The 20,070-nt window shown below is 48.1% G+C and overlaps 1 protein-coding gene across 2 annotated transcripts; it reads left to right on the top strand.

Moving 5' to 3' along the window:
- The first annotated feature begins 7,396 nt into the window (after positions 1–7,396).
- EIF5A (eukaryotic translation initiation factor 5A) lies at positions 7,397–19,491 on the top strand. 2 transcript variants are annotated; one of them, XM_061591181.1, is made up of 6 exons: positions 7,397–7,623; positions 13,657–13,853; positions 15,789–15,893; positions 16,558–16,689; positions 17,999–18,072; positions 18,218–19,491. In XM_061591181.1, exons 2-5 carry the CDS (start codon positions 13,689–13,691, stop codon positions 18,059–18,061), a joined length of 465 nt encoding a protein of 154 aa, XP_061447165.1. In that variant the 5' UTR covers positions 7,397–7,623; positions 13,657–13,688; the 3' UTR covers positions 18,062–18,072; positions 18,218–19,491. The 2 variants fall into 2 exon arrangements, with proteins under 2 accessions (XP_061447165.1, XP_061447166.1); XM_061591182.1 differs by lacking the exon at positions 7,397–7,623 and adding an exon at positions 7,815–7,995.
- Positions 19,492–20,070: the final 579 nt, after the last annotated feature.

The following is a 20,070-nucleotide window of genomic DNA, read 5'->3' as shown; positions in this document are numbered from 1 at the left end:
GTTTAGTATAACTTTCGGGGCGCTGATTGTATGTGTGGTATGTGTGATTGTGTATGTGATTGTGTGTGTGGTATTCACTTGCTATTTTACATTTGCATTAGTGTATATGCATATATTATACGTGCACTTGTGTATATTTAGCATCTATAGCCACCTTAATGAGGATGACCTGATACATATATATTGCGTGGATAGGTGTACATTACCTTTTCCCCCTACAATTTTATCTCCAAGCGCAGACCCTTTAGTGTTTTGTTTTGTTTTTGCAAACCAGTTCTGAACACATTATGGCTCTGATCCTAAATCTGTTCCTTACTTGGGAGCAGGTGCTGTTGAACTCTGTGAGACTTCATTTCCGAGTAAACATGCAGAGGGGTCAAACTGCATCCGTGTCTGTGTGCCTGCTTGCTTGTGTGTGCAACTGTTTGTACCTGTAGATAAGATTCACCCAGAGAAGCATCTCTTCATTCAGGAATTGGGGTTTTACAGCTGTTCCTGCAAAGGTCTCTTACTTAACAGCTGACACCACTGTGAGACAGAGCAATGGTTTCCTAGCAGAGTAGGACACCTTTTGATGGCCATCTGCATGGTCTATCCCAGCTTCAGACCAGCATCTCCCTGCTCCAAAGCAGAGAACTGAGATGTCAGTAGTCGACCTCTTTTTACTTTTGATTTCTCCAACCACCCCCATCCCAAACTGTGTATTCTAATCTCCTTTTTTGTTATCTAGGCAAGGTAAAAGTCCAGCAGCCTTGCTTCCCTGTATAACCATTAACCAGAAAAGAGAGTGCTCTGTTCATTTGGTAGGAGCAGCTCCCAGCGAATCAAATGCCTAGTAAGCTGGGGACAGCTCTTGAAAGCGCTTCCTTATGCCGGGACATTGTAACAAAAAGTTACCCTTTCTTTGCCACTGTACCTCCTCTTGGCTTTTCTTTTAGGAAGTATTAGGTTCCATGTGGAATGTTGCCCCCCTGCATTATAAAGGTGCAATCCTAGCCCTCCAGATATGGCCACTGGGAGAGGTTAGGATGGGGTGCATCTCCCTGCCCCCAACAACTCCTGGCTGAGCTGGCCTTATGCAGGTGCACAGGACAGAAAAGGGGGGAGCGTGCCAAGGTGCAGAGAGGGACAAGCGAAGTTATGCTGCATCCTAACTCGTTATATTCACTGGTCCCGTCCACAGAGCTTGGTGTAACTTACGCCACCCACAATGCAGGTATAACTAAATTCTCCCTGTAGGAGTCAATGGAAAGGCAGAAAGAAAATGAAAGTTTACAGTTCATACTGTGTCCCCCCCCCCACAACCCTGTTCCTACCCCCCTGGCTAGGAGCAATTAGGAAGCAGCTTAAGGTTCACCCTGCCTGGTTAGGATTGCTCTGCCAGGCTACCCTATATGCTTGGCTGGGAGTAACACAGTAGGACTTATTTCCAAGGAAAAATACATAGGATTGGGTTACATGCAATAGCTTGCTCAGAAACAAAAGTAGCCTTCCACTTGGTTGATGTTTCTCTGTTCAGGTAGCGCAAGCCTTTTCTGCTGAGCGATTCCCTTTTGGGTTTGGAAGTGTGATATGTATCTTTACAAAAAATATATAAATTGAATTTTGTGCAACAGCCCCTAGTAGAATCTTCATTACAAAAGACTTCAAAGAAAACAGACTCTGTGTCATTTCTGCCTGCCAGTGTCAACCACGGTGGACATGTCTGAGTGACCTTGAGCATGTTGTGCGTGCCGAGCCTCAGGGACTCATTCAGTAAAATGGGAAGAATATAGCCAACTCCCTCCCTGTGCTGTCACGAGGCTGCCATCATAAACATGCTTATGTGGAAGTAAGTGAACTGAAATTAAATGTGTTTTTAACCATTTCCCATACATAAAATGTAAAAATAACATAGGATGACATGTAGGGAGGCAAGGACATTCACGACATAAATGTTCTTTACAGCAAATAAATTTAGAGGTTGACATCAATGATGAGACATAGAATTCAGGGAAATCCAAGGTCTCCAATTATACACAACTGCCTCATCTCCCTTTTAACCCAGGCTGACTAAGCTGTGGTCAGAATAGAATCCAAGGCCAAATGAAGCTGCTCTAACATGCACGCACACACACAGGTATAGGCATACATTTGGACACTGTGTCCCTGGAAAATCCTAGTACATGCAGATTGCTGAGGTCATTGCTCACTTCCCACCCTTGCAGCTATATGCATGTTAAGCTTGCAGATTGCTTATTCCCTGCCTGGCGGAAAGAATATTATTATTATCTATTATTATCTAAAATTTATTAGACGCCTATCTGGCAGGTAAAATCCTGTCACTCTAGGCGACGTACAGCAAAAATATAATACAGATACATGTCAAAACACAAAATACAAAACAGTCAATTAAATCAAATTAAAAATCAAAGGAAACAGAAGACCAATCCACACCTTTAACTACACAGCTCTGACAATTTCCTCCCCCCTCCTTCCTCTATTTTGTGGTATCCATAGCAGTTTCTTAGATTTCCAAATGTGCTCCTGGCCCAAAAAATGTTGGGGACCCCTGCCCTAGAGAGAAGAAACATTCTACTAAAAAAGAGGTCTGCCTACTTCACATCACAAGAGCTCTTCCAAAGATACCCACTCATAGTGAATCAAGGTTTGTTAGGGGTACGCTGCTGACACAGAGATATAAAATACATATCTTAATAATACATTAACCTAAAGCATGCAATTTCTCCTTCTTGCATTTGCTAGTGTTTCTTAGAATGGCGTAATAAATGAACACAGGATTTGACAAGTCCAAATAGAAATGGTTAGTTCAACTGCCAGACTACAGGGCTGAAGGGAAGTGCATTCTGGCCCTGTTGATGGGCCAGGGGCTAAGGGGCTGCTGGATCGTGTGAGTTGTGCAAGTCTGGAATTGTGTTGCAAATGTGTGTGTGTGTGTATTATAATAATTTATTGCAAGCTGTATTGTGATCAAAAAAAGGGATATAAATCTGCCAAATATCTGAATGAGACAATGTACTTCTAAATACAATCCAGTCAAGGGTGGATAACAGGTGCCAGCAAAGCAACCCTTCTCACACCCAGGATCTTTTGATTTATGGACAAAAAGGGCATCCGGATGCAGAGGGGGACAGTTCTGTGCTTTTGATAGCTAGTTAGAAGATTTCCACCTCTTCACCTCTTCTCTAGAACTATTATGAATGCAATGGCCTCTCTCTGTCTCTGTATCACCTTATACCTGCCTGATTAATATTGTCTGATCCACACCTTGCTCAGACTGCCCCCTGGTGTCTCTTAAGGCACTCTGCAAATTCTACCTCTCTAGAGAAATGTGATAGTGTTATCGCAGAGCATACGTGCTTCTCGTACTTATTGTGCTTTTGTAATTTTATATCCAAAAGTATAAGAGGTAAAGAGTTTATTTCATAACCCCAACTGTATCATAAAGTACTCAAAGAACATTCCTCTTTCAACAAGCCTTTTAGGTTGAGACCTATCCCAGTCTGCGTCTGTGTTAGAATTGCTTAATACGTTGTTTTTTTAATGTTTTTAACCTTTTTAAAAAGTTGTTTTTTTAAAATGTTTTTAACTCTGTTTTGTTTTAATGTATTTTAAGATCTGTTTTTATGATGTTTCAAAGTGTTTTTAGCGCTTTGTTTGCCGCCCTGGGCTTCTGCTGGGAGGAAGGGTGGGATACAAATTAAATAATAAATAAATAAATAAACATAATAAGAACCTGCTAGATCAGGCAAAGGCCCATTCTAGTCCAGCCTCTTGCTCTCACAGTGGCTAACCAGATGCCCCAAAGGGAAGCCCACAAGCAGGACCTGAGTGCAAGCAGCACTCTCAACTCCTGCAGTTTCCAGCAGCTGGTATTCAGAAGCATACTCCCTCCAACAGTGATGGTAGAACATAGCCATCGTGGCTAGTAGCTATTGATAGTCTTATCCTCCATTACTTTGTCTAAACCTCATAGAATTATAGAATAGTAGACTTGGGAGGGGCCTATAAGGCCATCAAGTCCAACCCCAACCCCCTGCTCAATGCAGGAATCCAAATCAAAGCATTCCCGACAGATGGCTCTTTTAAAGCCATTCAAGTTAGTGGCCATCACTGCCTCTTGTGGGAGCGAATTCCAGAGTTTAACTATGCTGCATGAGGAAGGCCCGAAGAAGAGGAACAGGGAGGGCTGCCATTTCTATTTGCTGCTGTCGGCAGTAGGACTTGGTCTCTTCTCCCCATCCGTTCCACCTGCCCTGTGAGGATGAAGTCTAGGAAGCAAGACCCTCTGTGCTGGGGCTGATGGGATCAACCCTTATTTCCTGTAAGACTACAGCTCCCATTATCCTGATCATTGGTCATGTGGGCTGGGGCTAATGGGAATTGCAGTCCAAGAACATCTGAAGGGCCATAGGTTGCTGGTGGGTCATCAGTCTTTTTCAAGAGGTTGCCATGGTCTGTTGTTGGTTTTTTTTAAAAGTGTCAGCTGCCCATTTCCATCCACGCTGATCATTATGGGAACATTAAGAATTTGGGACCTGAGTTTGCATGTTTTCCTTTTCCCTCTCCATCCTTTTTTCCTTTTGTGCCATGTCTTTTTAGACTGTAAGCCTAAGGGCAGGAAGAGTGTTAGTTTTATCGCATTGTAAGCTGCTGTTTTCTGGCTGAAGAATGGAGGATAAGTGCTTTGAATAAGAAATGTACAAGCAATAAATTAAAATTATTACAATCATTATCTTGTAAAGCAATAATACATTATGAAATCAAAGATTATAGATAATTTATTTATACAGTGTCATCTGTATACATGATGCGTTACAAAGAATTGATAGGCCAGGTCCCTAAGAAGGGTTACAATCTAAAACAAACCCAGGGAAACAATGGAAGAAGGGGATATGGAGGGATGAGTGGGCAGGGGAGGAATATGTGATTATTTCAATTGGACTTTGTTACTTTGTCTTTGTTCCTATAAAGAACGGATGGTGAACTGGCACTAGCCCTCCAGATGTTGTTGGACTATACCTACCGGAACCAATTGGGCAAGAATAAAGTGCTGTTAATATGATATTGTACAAATGATACAGGCAAAGAACCAAAACATGAAAAGAAATTGTTGATAAGCTGCCACACAGACATGAATAAGATACTCCAAATATTCCAGTTCAGTTGTCCAATAATTAATTAGCCACCAAATAGACTAATAAATAAAGTACTCCAAATGTTCCTGTTGTTAATGAGATCTCCTGGATTACATCTTGTTTCATACTTCTGCAGATGGAAAATGGGGATTGCACAAGGATGGCAGTTTTCTTAAACTCTCTGTTGCCTCAAATTCTTGTCTACTGCATTTCTTTCTTCAGGAATATTTCCGAAGACCAAATCCTGAAAACACATAATATGTAAATAATCACCCCAAGAGTATTTTTTTCTCTGTGGAAAAACATCAGTAATACAATGAATTTGTTGTTGTTATGTTGCCTTCAAGTCAACTTCAAGCGACCCTATGAATCAGCGACCTCCAAGAGCATCTGTCATGAGCCACCCTGTTCAGATCTTGTAAGTTCAGGTCTGTGGCTTCCTTTAGGGAATCAATCCATCTCTTGTTTGGCCTTCCTCTTTTTCTACTCCCTTCTTTTCCCCCCAGCATTATTGTCTCTTCTAGTGAATCATGTCTTCTCCTTATGTGTCCAAACAATGAATTTACCTGTTGCAAATCTGCACCTGCCCTATTGGGGACCTTCCTCTTTGGTTGTTGGACTGCCACCACCTGCCATTGCACGTGCTCATTGGCCATGATGGGTGGAGTTTATGGGAGCTGGAGTGTAACAACATTTGGAAGGCCATAAACGCAGGGAGGGACTAGGGCAGGTATGGGAACCTGTGGCTCTCCCAATGTTGTTGGATTCCAACTCCCTTCACCACGCAGCCATCACGGAGAGGGATAATGGGAACTGTAGTCCAACGACGACTGGAGGGCCGCAGGTCCAGCTGTGAGGAACCTTTGGCCCTCCAGATGTTGCTGAACTACCAGGAAGCATGGCCAGTGGCCAGCAACATGGAGGACCGCAGGTTCCCCACACCTGGGCTAGTTGCCTGATCCAAAGCCTTCTGGGGAAATGGGAGTTTTTAGGGGGGGCTTAAAGGAAATAAGGGAGGTGGAGGCATTTCAAGAGCCAGTTCCAGCTATCAGGGGCAGCGAGGGAAAATAGACCTAATTGTGGAGTTAGGTAAAGGTGGGAGGTCAAAACATCGAGGCTTTGTTAGATGGAGTGGATATCCGATTGTTGGTGGCAGAGTCTGGAGAGAGGCCCAGAACGAGGGTGATACCAGATGAAGTGGACATTTCTGCAGAGGGCTGCCCCGGAAGAGGTGACTTGTCAGCTGCTGGACGGGCCAGGAATCAACTTGCTGGGTAGGAGGGAAAATAACCCCTAAGTTAGGGGCTTGGCAGGCTCAGGGGCGATTGTTGTTGCAAGGCTGATGGAAAGGGGCAGAGGGGATGGATCCAGAAATCCTACGGGAATGTGGGCGGTACGTACACATCTTTAGTGATCTGTTCTATTTTATTGCGTAAATCCGCAGGTAGCTGCTACTCCTGTCCCTCGGCCTGATCTAACCTATAAGAAGAAATTAAAGGTGAACTGCCAGGCAGAGGGCTCGTAGAGTATTGAAGTGATACGCTATCCCAATAAAACTATCATTAAATAGAGAGCTCTGGTTATTGGGAGTGGCCGGTCGCTGAGATAATGTTTTTGTGAACGCGCACGTTTTAGAACGGGATGGGCTTTATTTGGGCACACTTGAATGGTTGCATCGCACAGTTGCCCTGGTAACCATGGCGGACACCCCTGGCCAAGATGGCCGGCGAAGACCGCGTGGGTGTCCAAAGTAGGAAACAAGCTTGGGCGTGCCACTCTGCGCCGCAGGGCGTGCACACTCTATGGTCTGGGAGTTTGGCAAGCGATCGCGGGTAAGTCTGCAGGAGTAGAGTTGGGCAAATGCGCGCGCATGCGCACTTATAAAATTTGCTCGATAGGGAAGTTAGTCTCATTGGGGATTGCAGACACAACTAGAACGCGGCATGCAGGACTGCGGGCGCATGCGCATTGGGAAACAAGTGCTCGCCAGTAAGGCCGGGGGAGGTGGAGAAAAGAACGCCGTTTTGTGCGCTTGCGTATACGTAGCCTCAAGCGACGAAGCAGGACATTTCCCAGTTGAGGTATTTTTTTAAAGGCACATGCGCAGTGGAAAACTGGAGAGCTAACGCATAAGGAGCATGCGCAGCCTGACCCCTCCGCCCCTTCACCAAGCCTCCTGGTCCTCAATGCGCACGCGCTGAGCCGGGTTGGTTCCGTCGCTGAGCGGAGCGCAGGCGCAATACGGCGCCAGAGGAAGCGGCGCCTCCTCTTCCCCCTCCCTCCCATTGCGGCCGCCTCGCTTTGGGTTGGGTGTTTCCTCGTAGTGCGCGTGCGGCAAAAAAAGAAAAAAAAGCGCGAGAGCGCGAGAAGAGGAGGGAGGCGGGAGGGGGGAAAGGGCAAGAGGAGGCGATAAGTGCGCGTGCGCACTGCGGGCTGGGTTGCAGCGGCGGCGGCGGCGGGCGGCGGCGGTTGAGCTCGCGGGCGGGTGAGTGTGTGTGTCGCTCGTGTGTTGTGTGTGTGCGCGCGCGCGCGCACGCGCGCCGGGAAGACACCCCCGCCGTGGCGGCAGGGGGTGCTTCCTGGCGACGCGGCCGCGTGGCCCGTTCCTCCCCGTCGCCGAAAGGAGGCGCCTCGCGCACAACCCCCCCCCTCAGAATGGGGGGGGCGGCTTCTGCCTCTCGCGTGGTGGGAGGAAAGCGGGCCGACTGGGCCCCCAGCGGCCTACACTGCCAGGCCCGGCGCGGCCCATGCTGGGCTGACTCACGGAGGAGGGGGAGTGTGGGGCGAGGGAGGCTCGCGTCTGGCTGAGGCCTGGCTTCTCCCCTCCCCCCCGAGAGGGGCCGCAACACGGGCTGAGGCACGACTCGCTGCTTTCTTTTGCCAGCAGGAGGACTTGAGGGGGCTCCCCTAGAAAGAGCGAGTGTCTTTTTTGGGTGGGGGAAGGGCCGGCTCCCTCCTGCTCTCTGAGGCTGCTGACGAGGGCCCCCACATACCCCCACAAGTCCCCTTGTTTTTGCGCGGCGGGAGGGAGGGGAGACAGTTGCGGCGCCTTCGGCTGGAGGCACTTTTAATGGGCACGTTGGAGGGGAGGGAATGGGGGTCTTGGGGGCAAGCCCTTGGAGGCCCTTGGGGGGCTGCCCTCTGGAGTTGCGGGGGGGTATTGGAGACTGTTGTGTAAAAAATAAACGGCTTTTGGCGTTTTGAGGAGCGGGAGCGCCAAACAAGAATGACGTTGTGGGTTTGGGGAAGGATTTTTCTCGTGGTGTGACCGTATGAGGTATATAGTATTCTCTCTGCCAGAGGCTGTTCTGTATGGAGAGGGCTGATTGTGGAGTTATGGCGAAGAAGGGAGGGTAACCTTTGAGGACTTTTGGGGGGGGCTGTTTTGGAGACGGGGATAGAACTGTGTTGGGGGGGAAATGAGGATGGAGGGAGGCTTGTCCTCAGTTGAACTTAAGAAGGTAGGAGATGGGTGTGGTGTGCGTGTGCAATTCCTTGAAGTGTTGCTCTGCTTGTGGTGGAAATGGGGATTTCTCCCTAGAGAACTCTAGGACATTTTGGTTAGGGGTAGTTGGTAGATATCTAAACTGGGTTGGGTAGAGAGAGAAGGGATTCCCACAGAGAAGGCTGCATGTGGAAGCCAGGCTTAATTTGAGGGGGGGGGCAGGGGTTGCAATAGATAAGTGGAGAGGACTTCAGGTTAGCTATCTGGGAAAAATGAAGTGGTTTTTCCCCTCAGGCAGGGGCTAGTGAGTCCCAGCCAAGGCTTGGTGAGGGAAGGGAGTGACATCTGAGCAGGTTGAAAAGCTGCTCTGGGTTAGCAGAAAGGACTGACTTTACTTAAGAAAGTAGGGGGTGGGTGGGTCTGGTTTGGAGGAGTAATCCTGGGGCAGGAAGATAACATGTCTGAGTAGTCCCCAAATGGCGCTGTGACGTTACTCGTGGGCCTGTTGGTTGGTGAGTGGGATTTAGAGTGACTGGCACGTCCCTTTGAGGGTGGGGGAAGATATGGGTGGAAGGGGAATGGCCTGGATTAATCCCCTTTGAGTGCAGGAACTGAAAAAGAGGTGGAGAAGCCCCTTGAGAGGAAAGTTTGGGGCTCTTCAGAATGGAAGCTCCGGATAAAGTTAGCACAGCCAGAGAAAGGAACTGTTGGGAGGATTCACCTCCTTACAAATTTGGTGTAAGGTGCGGGAGGGTGGTGGTGGTGGCTTTGAATAGCTCTGGAGTGGTTATCTAAGGCACATAAAAAGATTACTTAATGCATGAGGGTGTATCTGATGTGTTTGAATGCCCTGAGCCATTCTGTCATGTTTGCAGTTTCTGTAGTCTTATTGCAGAAAGTGGACACACACAGCAGTCTGGTCCAGACTGATTGATCCATGCACTTGGGTGCATGTTGGTGGGGGCCTCCCTCCTCACCAGGAGGGATGCAGCTTAACTGCCCAACACACAGGTTGATTTCAGCTTGACTTGGAATGGAAGACTTCTGAGGAGCTAAGCTCCTGGTCCCCCAGAAAGTAGGCAGGGCTGTCTGGGAAGCAACTGAAGTTAAGTATGGTGAGTGGGGAGATGAGTCCAGAATTGTGACTCCCCAGCGTGTTTCTTATTCCCACGCACAGCAGAAGAGAAAAGGTGAACTGAGGCTGCAAATTCCTTCCTTAGTAACAACATACTGGTAGCTCCTCTTCCCCAATGTTTTGGCAGGAGGAGGGTCCTGCTCACAGTAGCCCTTCATTTCCCCTCAGGGCATGGCTTCTGACCCAGTGTGGGGTAGCAGAGGTGGGTTGCGGCCGCTATAGCTGAGAGGGACCTTTCCTGGAGCAGCTGTCTTGGTGCTGAATCAGTGTGCGAGGATTGGGAACCTTATGGCAAGAATTGCTAGGAATTTGGGCTGTATATGGGGAATGGAGGGCCCATGTTTTCCTGGGGATATTGTTCAAAGACTCTACAGTGGCTCTGAAATGGATGAGCAAGGAGCGCAGAGGCACTGGCTATAAGCATAAAAAAAAGGAGTTTCTTCCATCCAAATGTTGCAGTTCTTCCTCCCTCCCTTTCCGTTGGCCACGTGGTTGGCTGAGGCTAGCTCTCCGCAGTGGCAGCTTAGCTGAATCATGCTTGGTGTTGGCAGGAAGAGAGGGAGTCTCCCTCCAAACATGTGGCTTGGAGGGCCTCTGCTGCCACCGCTGCTCACTTGTGAAGAGGGTTAAAACTTCCTGCCTAGCTCTGCACCCTCCCCCTTTCCCCACTGCTCCCGGGCTGCAGACAAAATCGGAAGCACGTGGTGATGGTGCTCTAGGGCAGCCAGTAGCTGCCCCGTTGCCATCTGCAAAAGACCTGTTATTCTGTGGGAGCTCTTATGGTTAACAGTTGCCCTAATCAGTTATCGGAGTAGAAGTGGCTTTTGGAGGAGGTGGGGAGGCCTGCTGTGCTGGAACTAAAATGAGATCAGTACATCTCTGGAGAGGGCAAATGAACCGTCTTGCTCCTCTCGGCTTGGCAGGCAGGCGGCCATGTAGTAGCGAGCAGCTGCAATTATAGCTGTCTGGAGGCTCTGCTTTGTCTTAACGCTAGGGTGAGCCTGCAGCACCTCCTCAGGAATCCGGTCTAGTTTTTCCAGCTCTGATGTAAGATGGGAAGGGTTCCGGAGAACGTGGGAGCCATGTCCCTGCGTGAAACGCGATGAGGCGAGCAGGGATCGTGTGGCCTGTTGGGAGATGTTCCCAGGGTGTAAGTTGGTCAGTCTAAAATGGTAGCTTGGGGAGACTTGGCAACAAAAAATGTGTGTGCCTTCTTCCTTTCCTAAATGTAGGTGCTGAGTGGTTCTTTCACTTAGCAGGGATTGAACATAAGGACACATATTGGGGCATTAATGTGGGTGACTTGGCTCCGCCTGCAATATGTACTCAAGACCTTTTAAGCTTGTTGGATGGTTGTGTGCTTGCTGAAGCCTTTACTATGAATTTTGTTTGTTTTTAAATGGCCGGCAAGCTAATAGCAAACTCCTGGCTTATCACAATCCTTGGGACATAAAAGTCCCCCTTGGCAGCCCCAACAGCTGAAGGTTTTTCTTCATGCAGAATGAGAACAGAAATTGTTTCTCAGATAAAGCTGTCACTCTCTCTCTCTGTCTCCAAATTGCTTTGCAACCCAAGATTTTAATCCTTGGTTTTAGAACAAATATTTTAGAGAAAGACTACCAGAACACCTTGAAAAGACTCTGAATACATTTTTCTTTGTTCCACAGTCAATAAAGTTCCTGGATCCCTTTTGATTTATTGGTTTTTTAGATTTCCATAAAAATGCACAAAAAACTAGTCAGGGAGGGGAAGATGAATATGCAGCTTCAGTTGCTTTCCAAGGCAGATGCCTTCCTTGCATTGCCCTCATGTGTGTCTTTAGCACAGCATTAATTGTGGGGGCAGCAATGCTCACATCTGGTGTAGTTTTGCTGCAGCAATTGAGGGTCAAGTCAGAGAGGTTGCTCACTCGGGACATCTGAGTTTATTGCCCCAGATCTCCCCTCCCACCCCCCGTAACCACCTTCAGCTGCTGGGCAATAGTTTAGATAGTAGTTTGTGCACCACAATTAATCACAAAAGAGGGGCCCCATGGAGCAGAGTGCCTGGGCTGGTGTGTTTGTAAGCCTCTTGGACTAGCAACTGCCTAGGAAGAGAGGCTAAAAGGGTTGGAGCCCAGGGGAAGGACGATGTTTTAGTGTCTATGAAGGCTCTTGTCATAACTCATTGCCGTTATTCATGTGTTACTTGTGTGTAGGGCAGTTTTGGAGTTCACTTGGGAGCAGGGCGCCACTCCAGGCATCCCACCAGCTTATTTCAGGCGTTGCTCACTCTTTGTCTGTAAAGGATCTCGGTGGGTGAGCTCCGTGCAGTTGGGACACCCAGTTGTGCAGAGCCTTTAAACACAAGAAGCAGCTCTGGCATTCGAGTTCCTTTATGGGCAACCAAGCAGAAAGAACAATTGCTGAAGGAAGATGGTGCTGCTGAGGAGGGGGAAGTGAAAAGTGTGGCCTCGCTTCTGCATGAACCCAGAAGTGTCCTATGCACAAGTAGCACAGAAACAGGACTGTTGTGAGGCAGGTAAGCCAGTGTCAGATTTAACGTAACGTTAGGTAAGCTGTGAGAATTGGCTCTGCTAAGGCGCAGTGCTGGAAAAAATGTCAAATTCCCATGAGCAGGCATTAGATTCTTAGGTGCCAGCCTTGCACAACACTGAAAACATTGGATTAGTTCATCTGCTGCCATGGCAGCTTCCTTTTGGTGGGTAGAAATTGCAAGAAGATCTGGACTTCCTGGAGTGCGAAGAAATGGCCCTGTGCAGAGCCAGGAAGCTAGATTTTGGGGCTCCTTTGATCCTCTTCACCATAGGTGTATGTGTATGCGTCTACCTGAGACTGTGTACAAGCAGACAGATGGAGATGTAAGCACGGAACCTTGTGGCTATGCTTGGGCTAGAGAGCTAGGAGGCTTTGGTGCTCCCAGCCCCAAAGAATTGTTAATGAGAGTGCTGGCTCATCTAATGTAATTAATTGGCCAGGGCTGTATCGACAAGCTAAAGTGCTTCACATGCCGCCCTGGGCTCCTGCCGGGAGGAAGGGCGGCACATAAATAAATAAACATAATTAACTTGTGGAATTCCTCGCACAAGATATTTTTTGGACCCCTGGCACAAACAATTCTTAAAAAGCATCCAGAGTTTTTGCCATGGAAGAGGAGGGGTGGGTGAAAGCTTAGAAGATAAGCCTTGATAGTTGAATGGAACCTTGGTGCTGCATCTGATACCTTAGGAATGGTGGTTGTGTGTTTGCAGCCCACAACCAGGGGGGTCTAGAAGACTAAAAGAGATGACGCTCTCTGGATGCAGTATACTCTGGGTAGGCAGATTACTTGGTTTTCTGTGAACTGGAAATGGGTGGGAAAAAAGACAATTTGAATTCTTGAAGCCCAGGAAATTGTTTTGAATACCAGAACTGAACTGAGCTCACAATCCTACCACACTAAAATCCATTCCTGGTTACCTTAAGCTTTCAACAGTATAAATTTGGGGTGAGATTCATTTTGTTACCAAATCAGAAATCCTTTGCCCCATCCATTTCAGTTCAGAGATTTTCCAGTAGATCTGCATGTACCTTTTGCAGGCCTCTGCTGTGTCCAGTGTTGGATGTCAAGTACTATACACACACAGGATGATTATGTGAATTACACAAACTCCATACAGGCGGGCCCCGCTTATACGGCAGGTTCTGTTCCGGACTGCGGCCGTAAAGCAGAACCCATTGAGTATAATGGGGTGCGTCACGCGAAAATGCCGCAAAAACGGTTTTAAAACAGGGAATTTCCCCTAATTGAAAGCCGCCGCATTAGCGGAATGCGAAGCGCTGGTAAGCGGGGCCCTACTGTACATGCCTGCTGCCTGGTTCTGGGCGAAAGATGAGAAATTGGGGGAACTGGCCCACGTTGGCAGCGCTGATTCAAGTCTTCTCTCTCCCCCTTCCCAGTTCCCAGCAGTTTCCATAACATCTGATCCACCATGGCTGATGACCTAGACTTTGAGACCGGCGATGCCGGGGCTTCTGCTACCTTCCCCATGCAGTGCTCCGCTCTCCGCAAGAACGGCTTTGTGGTGCTCAAAGGGCGTCCCTGCAAGATAGTGGAGATGTCCACTTCCAAGACGGGGAAGCACGGCCATGCCAAAGTAAGTGTGTCTCACCCGCAGCAGGTGGCCTGTTTATGCCCACGCCTTGGCGGTCCCCTCTTGTGGCAGCACATGGTGTGTTGTGTGTGAATTTGCTTGGCTAATACGCCAGCAGAAGAAGAGGGTGTGTGCAGTTTTACTGTATTCCTCTAGCTTGCTTTTAACATCATGGATCTGAAGCAATTGCCTATGAACACTCAAGGCAGACTAAATTTGATGGTTTGGAAGGTGGGGCGTTTAAACCTTTGCCTCCCTCAGGTGTAGGAGCTAGCGTTCTGATCACTGGTTATGCTGCCTCCCCTTAATAGATGGGTGATGTAGTCCAGTATATCTGGAGGGCACCAGGTTGGGGAAGGTTATGGTAAAGGACCGGCTGGTTACTTCCAATCAGTGGGCGAGATTCTCTCTCTCCTAGCCAATTTCCACTTTGAAGCCCTTGGTTCCGTCTCCCCCATAGCGTGCAGCCTGTCCTGGTTGTAATTATTGCCTACATTGGTCAAGAGGCTTTCTTTCAGTGAACTCAAGGCAAGGTGCAGGATGAAATTCTTAAGCATAAAATACAAGATGGAATAATGAAACAGATCTGTGAGGCTGTCTTGCATTGTCCTTGTCTGAGCTTCCAAGTCTGTGGCCTGTGCTAGCACCCTTCAGGCACTTGACCTCTGGAGCATGCTGCCATTTAGCTTCTTCCCCAGCCCTTAGGACGGTACTTAGGTTAAGTTTGCCCTTGAATAAAGACTTTATTTGAAATGTGTTGGGCAAACCATTTGTTGACCTGGAGCTCTCCCTTCTCTACCAAAAATGCATTGCAATATAGATTGTAATCTCTTGAGTTCTGTCTGCAGAGCTGACTGGGGCTGATGTTAGTTGTAGCCCCAAACACCTGGAGAATACCAAGTTGGGAAATGCTGGCTTAGAACCTCCCAAGTGCTGTACAAAAACTGAACCAGGCCCTACCCAAAGGCTTGCAGTCTTTGCGGCTGCATTCTTCACTCCGGTAACTTAATTGAGAAGAGCTGAAAGACTTTCTTTATTTTCCCATCCATGCATTGTTAAATCACTCACCTGTGCGGATTCATTTTGGTGGCTTTTCCACAGCGTCCCCTGGAGAGTCCCCAGGCAACGCCTAGAAATGTGTGGGCCCGGAAGAAAAAGTTTTTTCCTCCGGGCCTTCACATCTCTAGCAACACCTGGACACTTAAGGCTGCACGGCGTGTTTCTGTGGAGGGACCTCTTAATGTCTGGGGCTGATCAAGTTATTTGGGGATTTCTGTAGTGTCTGAATCTGCCCACCACTAGTCTTGATGGGGGGGAACGTATTAAACTAGTACTTTGAACTCTGAAATATAAATCTTTGGAGAACCAGAGAACTTGTGAAAGGGCAAGAGGGAAGAGAAGGCAAAGTGTGGCTGTTGGTATTATTATTACTACTATAAGTTTGATATTGTAAATCTCCTGAATTATATAAATGCAGTAAGGTATGCCATCCTACCCTATTGCGGAAAGCATTCAAAACTTAAGAGGGAAGCAAGGGGAAAGTGGCAAAGGCGAGACCTAGCTGAGGGAATTTGCAGCTTAACCAGGAGACTGGCATGCAAGGCACAAAGAGGGTAGTCCGAGCGGAGGGACATTAAGGTGGTGCCAGGGCACGAAGGGATTTGGATGCTAGGGCTGCTGCTCTGGCTGACGGGAACTAAACTGAGCCCCTTGAATCCAGGTGTGTTCCTGCCCAGGGGTGGGGGATGCATCTGCATACCACAGAGAGGACTGTTTGTGTTTGAGAAGGGGGACCGAGCAGCTGAGAGTCCCTTCTTGAGACAGAAGGCGGCCCTTGGAGAGGGAATGCCTGTTCCCTTCAGCTTCCCCACACCACAGCGCCTGGTGCTTTATATGTGGCCCTTTTTAAATGTCTTCCTTTCCTCCCTCCAATTATAGGTGCACCTTGTTGGCATAGACATCTTCACTGGGAAAAAATATGAAGATATTTGCCCTTCTACCCACAACATGGATGTGCCCAACATTAAGAGAAATGACTTCCAGGTAGGTGGGTGAAGTTGGGGGGAATTATCTCCCCCCCCCCTTTCAGGGAAAGAAATCCTGCGAGGCACAGCTGGCAGTTTCACCTGGTTAGTTCAGTGAGGCTGGTTTGTGTGCAACACATCACCAGCCCAGGAAATGCCTTGCCATTGGGTGTGCCATGGCATGTGTAGCTTCCAAGGCAGGTAGATGGCTAGTGGTGGCTGCTAGCAATGGTAGCAAGGCCCTTCCAGAGGGACCTTTCCAGTAATTTGCACTCTCTGTTTGATCCCCCCCCCTTGTCTTGGCCTACTCCAGCATGTTCATATGGGCTGCTTACCGCTGCTAGATTTGCCCCACATTTCTCACGTGACATGGGGCTGTTCTGTGTCAAACCTGCTGCTGTTACAGACTTGGGGTAGCTTGAAAAAGTGTGGCCTGTCAAGGCAGCTGAAGGGGTGGCCACTCCTGCCTTTCCTTGCCCTGGACAGAGCAGACAGGAACAATAGCAGGTTCGCAAGGTGTTGCTTCTACTGTCCCTTGAAATGTGTGTTGAGGTAGCCCAAATCAAGAGCATGGTTGCCAAGGGCCTCTGGGAGCTTATTCCAGGCTAGAGTGGTGCGGGGATAGTGGCCCAATAGCTCAGTGCTCATGGCTGTCTCCTTCCTTGGCCTTCACCTTTCTGCAGCTTATTGGGATCCAGGATGGGTACCTGTCCCTGCTCCAGGACAGCGGGGAAGTCCGGGAGGACCTACGCCTTCCTGAGGGAGACCTGGGCAAGGAGATCGAACAGAAATACGACTGTGGCGAAGAAATCCTGGTGAGAAGCACATCAGTGCTTGGAGGGGAAGAGGGAACCTGGCCCAAGCGATCTGTGGGCACTTGCATGCTGCACTTGCGTCCAGTGAGCAACGGGGTGGTGCACAGCATTTGTTAAGTAAGATAGAAAAACAAGGCAAAATAACACAATAGAAAAACCAAATTATAAGCCCAGCTGCAGGCAGAAATGATACCAGTTTCCATAATTCTGGAACTGCCTTTTCACATCTGGTGAAAATAGGCAATGTTGGAGGCAAATGAGCTTTGTTGGGGAAGGCCTTGCAAAATTGAGTTGCCAAGGCCATAGAACGCTTTTGTCTTGTGCATCCACCCACCAAATGTGAAGGGTTTTTTTTTGGGGGGGTGATACAGAGGAGGGTGTCTGGTGTTAATCTGGGATAGATGCGCAAGGGAATCCTGGCCTCATGCCTTTGAAGATGTCCCAAGAGGAGAATAAAGGGAGACATGATAGCAGTCCTCAGGTATCTGGTGGGATGTCACACAACAAGGCTGTTGTGTGTTGCTCCAGAGGGCAGGCTTTGGGGCTACTAGGGTGGATGTTGCAGCAGGGCTGTGGAGTCAGTACGCCAGACCTTCGACTCCCACTCCTCTGTTTTTCCACTGTCCGACTCCAACTCCTTCATAAATGGCAAATGTATATTAACTAGTAATAACAAATTTACTGTAGTAAAATGGTAGCACAAGGCATTTCATCACCACCACGTGCATCTTTTTTGAACTACAACTCCCACGAGCCCAATCCCTGGGGCTGATGGGAGTTGTAGCTTAAAAAAATAACTTTTCCAAGCTCTGGATTCACATGGTGGTGATGAAATGCCTTGTGCTACCATTTTACTACAGTAAAGTTGTTATTACTAGTTAATATACATTTGCCATTTATGGAGGAATTGGAGTCAGAGTCGGTACATTTCTTCCGACTCCACCCAGAATTGCTTCCGACTCCACAGCCGTGTTGCAGGAAAGCAGGTACCACGAAGGACTGTGGCTCAGTGGTAGAGCATTTGCTTTGCATGCAGAAGCCCCGTTCAATCCAATGGTGTGTCCAGAAAGAGAACCATGCCTGAAATCCGGGAGAGTCAGTGCTGGTGGGCTGACAGCTATGTGAGAGCCAGTGAGTTCTTCTTTGCTGGAGGCATTTAAACACTGGTTGGCCCTCTTTTCAGGGATGCTGTAATGGCCTCATTCCTTGAGCAGTGGGGTTGGGCTAGAGGACTTCCAGGGTCCCTTCCAACTCCCAATTCTTTAAGGCCTGGCATTCTGACTTTTAATCTTGCTTGTTCTTTCTTCAGATCACCGTACTGTCTGCAATGACTGAGGAAGCTGCTGTTGCTATCAAGGCCATGGCTAAATAAAGGAATCACAGGTGAGTAGCCAGGGTGAAGGATGTTCTCAGCCGTGAGGTCCTAACAATGATCAGAGCTGGTGAGGCATATATGTGACGGACAGGAGGCCTTTGCCTGCCACTTCTCTCGCAGGGTCTTCACCGCCTCCTTTTCTCCATCTTTCAGGGCAGCAGCAGCAGCAGCGGTGGCAGCTCCAACTTGTTATGAACCAGAGAGGATCGCAACCCGCCAACTGTCAGATTTGGCTCCAAACCACCCAAATCTTTTTTTTCTTTCCCCTCCTTTAAAAAAAAAAGGCAGAATCCCCCCACCTCTCCCTTTTGAATTAAACAAAAGAAAGAAACTTTTTTGTGGTCTTTTTAAACAAAACAGCTGGATGCTAATGTAATATTCCTTTTATCATTATTCACTTCTTTGGTCCTTCCCCCCGGCCCTCCTCATCTCCCCCCGTTTCGGGTGCTAGTAACACTACAGCGGTTTTCTGGCAAGAGAAGTTGAGAATTTGCACTTAAGAAAAGGAAAATATTTAAACTGCTAGAAGGAGGGAAAAAACATTGCAGAAGACTCGTGTTCTTTTTTTAAATGCTTCTGTTAAGAGGTGGCGTGTTCGGTGGGGAGGAGCTGCCTTTTTTCTGGAACAACAAACTGAGCAAAAATACTGTTGCGAATTGCAGTCGCACTCTTTAAACCCTATCAGATGTGTTTGTTCTTGTGAGCGTTTCTGTTGAGGCAAAGTGGGAGGAGAGGCTCTTTCCACTGTTGGACGCTTCCCACCCAACCAGTCTCACCCCCCTCTCCTCATAGCGGTGATGGTTGCAGCAATTTGGTCAATTCTATTGGACGGCATCCTTTCTTGTTCTTGGAGGTTACCCATTTGATGTGGGGGGTGTTTTGGGGGGGCGGGAGAATTTACTGCTCTAGTTGCAGAGCTTGCTTAAAAACTCCCTTAATTGCTTCTAGAGCACATAAGCCCCAGCCCCTAAATCTCAAGTGGGGGGCAGGGGGTTCCTGCCAGGCACAGGGAGCACTCTCAAAGAGTGAGAGAAGAATCGCTCATGGCTGTCTGGTAAACGTCACGCACCTTTGCCCTCATCCCACCTGGGCTCTGGTCCCTACCAATCATGTTCAATTTCCTACCCCCTTCCCCTGGCAACCAGTGCTGTAGCTGCCCCAAGCCCCTTTTGCCTTTGGAGCTAGCAACTCTCCAGCCCGCCCCCCCTTCAGGCTGGGTCACTGTATCCCCACCCAAGAGCTGTTCAAGGTAGGGGTCTTCTGGGGTAGGTAACAAACTAGCACCCCTTGCCTGTCTCCTTGGTTCATATTTACTTCCTTCTGCTGTTCACAGGTCAGCACTGTGGCTTCCTCTCCTCCCTCTCCCCTTGTTAATCCAACACATTTGTTAATCAACCTCAATAAAAACAAGTTTAATATGAAAAAAACCTTTTTCTGGTTGTGTAATTTGTAACTGGGAGGGTAACTAAAGGGCTGCTCTGTGTGACGTATCACTGGGGGCAGAGGTCTCGCCCCGAGAAGCGTGTGCCATCTGTAGTTGGGTTACTACCCACATCTAGGGCCGCCGGCTGTTCAGCTTACATCACCTTTCACCAAAGAGGAAGGTCATTGAAGGTTAAGACTACTGTGGTGACATGGCTGAATAGAATTAATGTAATATGCTAAGATGTGGGGTATAAAAGTTTAAAGTGAAAAACACTTGTGCATTAGCCATTTCAATTCCGTGGGTGCTGTGGGTGTATTTATTTTATTAAAAAATGATGCTTAGAAAAACGTACATAAAGGCGCACACCTGTTTTCTGTCTTGACCACATAAGGGCTTCCCTTCCCTGTTGAGGGGGGTTCATTTTTATTTATATTTTATTCAAGAAATTTCCTGGAATATTTCATTTCAATGAAAACCTTGCAATGGCAATGCTTGAAAGCCCATTTCAAGCCCCCCATGTGTGTTAATGATGAAGCTGGGGGGGGGGGAAGAAATGTCATTTTGCTCAGTCTTGCTGATA

The sequence above is a fragment of the Rhineura floridana genome, chromosome 11, assembly GCF_030035675.1.
Source record: "Rhineura floridana isolate rRhiFlo1 chromosome 11, rRhiFlo1.hap2, whole genome shotgun sequence".
NCBI classification, from domain to species: domain Eukaryota; kingdom Metazoa; phylum Chordata; class Lepidosauria; order Squamata; family Rhineuridae; genus Rhineura; species Rhineura floridana.
Note: the sequence above shows the minus strand (reverse complement) of the source record. Positions and strands in the feature narration are given on the sequence as shown.

Bases quoted from the DNA above. Each gene is read 5' to 3' on its own strand.
- EIF5A (XM_061591181.1), top strand. From the start codon at position 13,689: ATGGCTGATGACCTAGACTTTGAGACCGGCGATGCCGGGGCTTCTGCT. The intron at 13,854-15,788 runs GTAAGTGTGTCT...CTCCAATTATAG, and splicing joins GGAAGCACGGCCATGCCAAA to GTGCACCTTGTTGGCATAGA. The intron at 15,894-16,557 runs GTAGGTGGGTGA...ACCTTTCTGCAG, and splicing joins TTAAGAGAAATGACTTCCAG to CTTATTGGGATCCAGGATGG.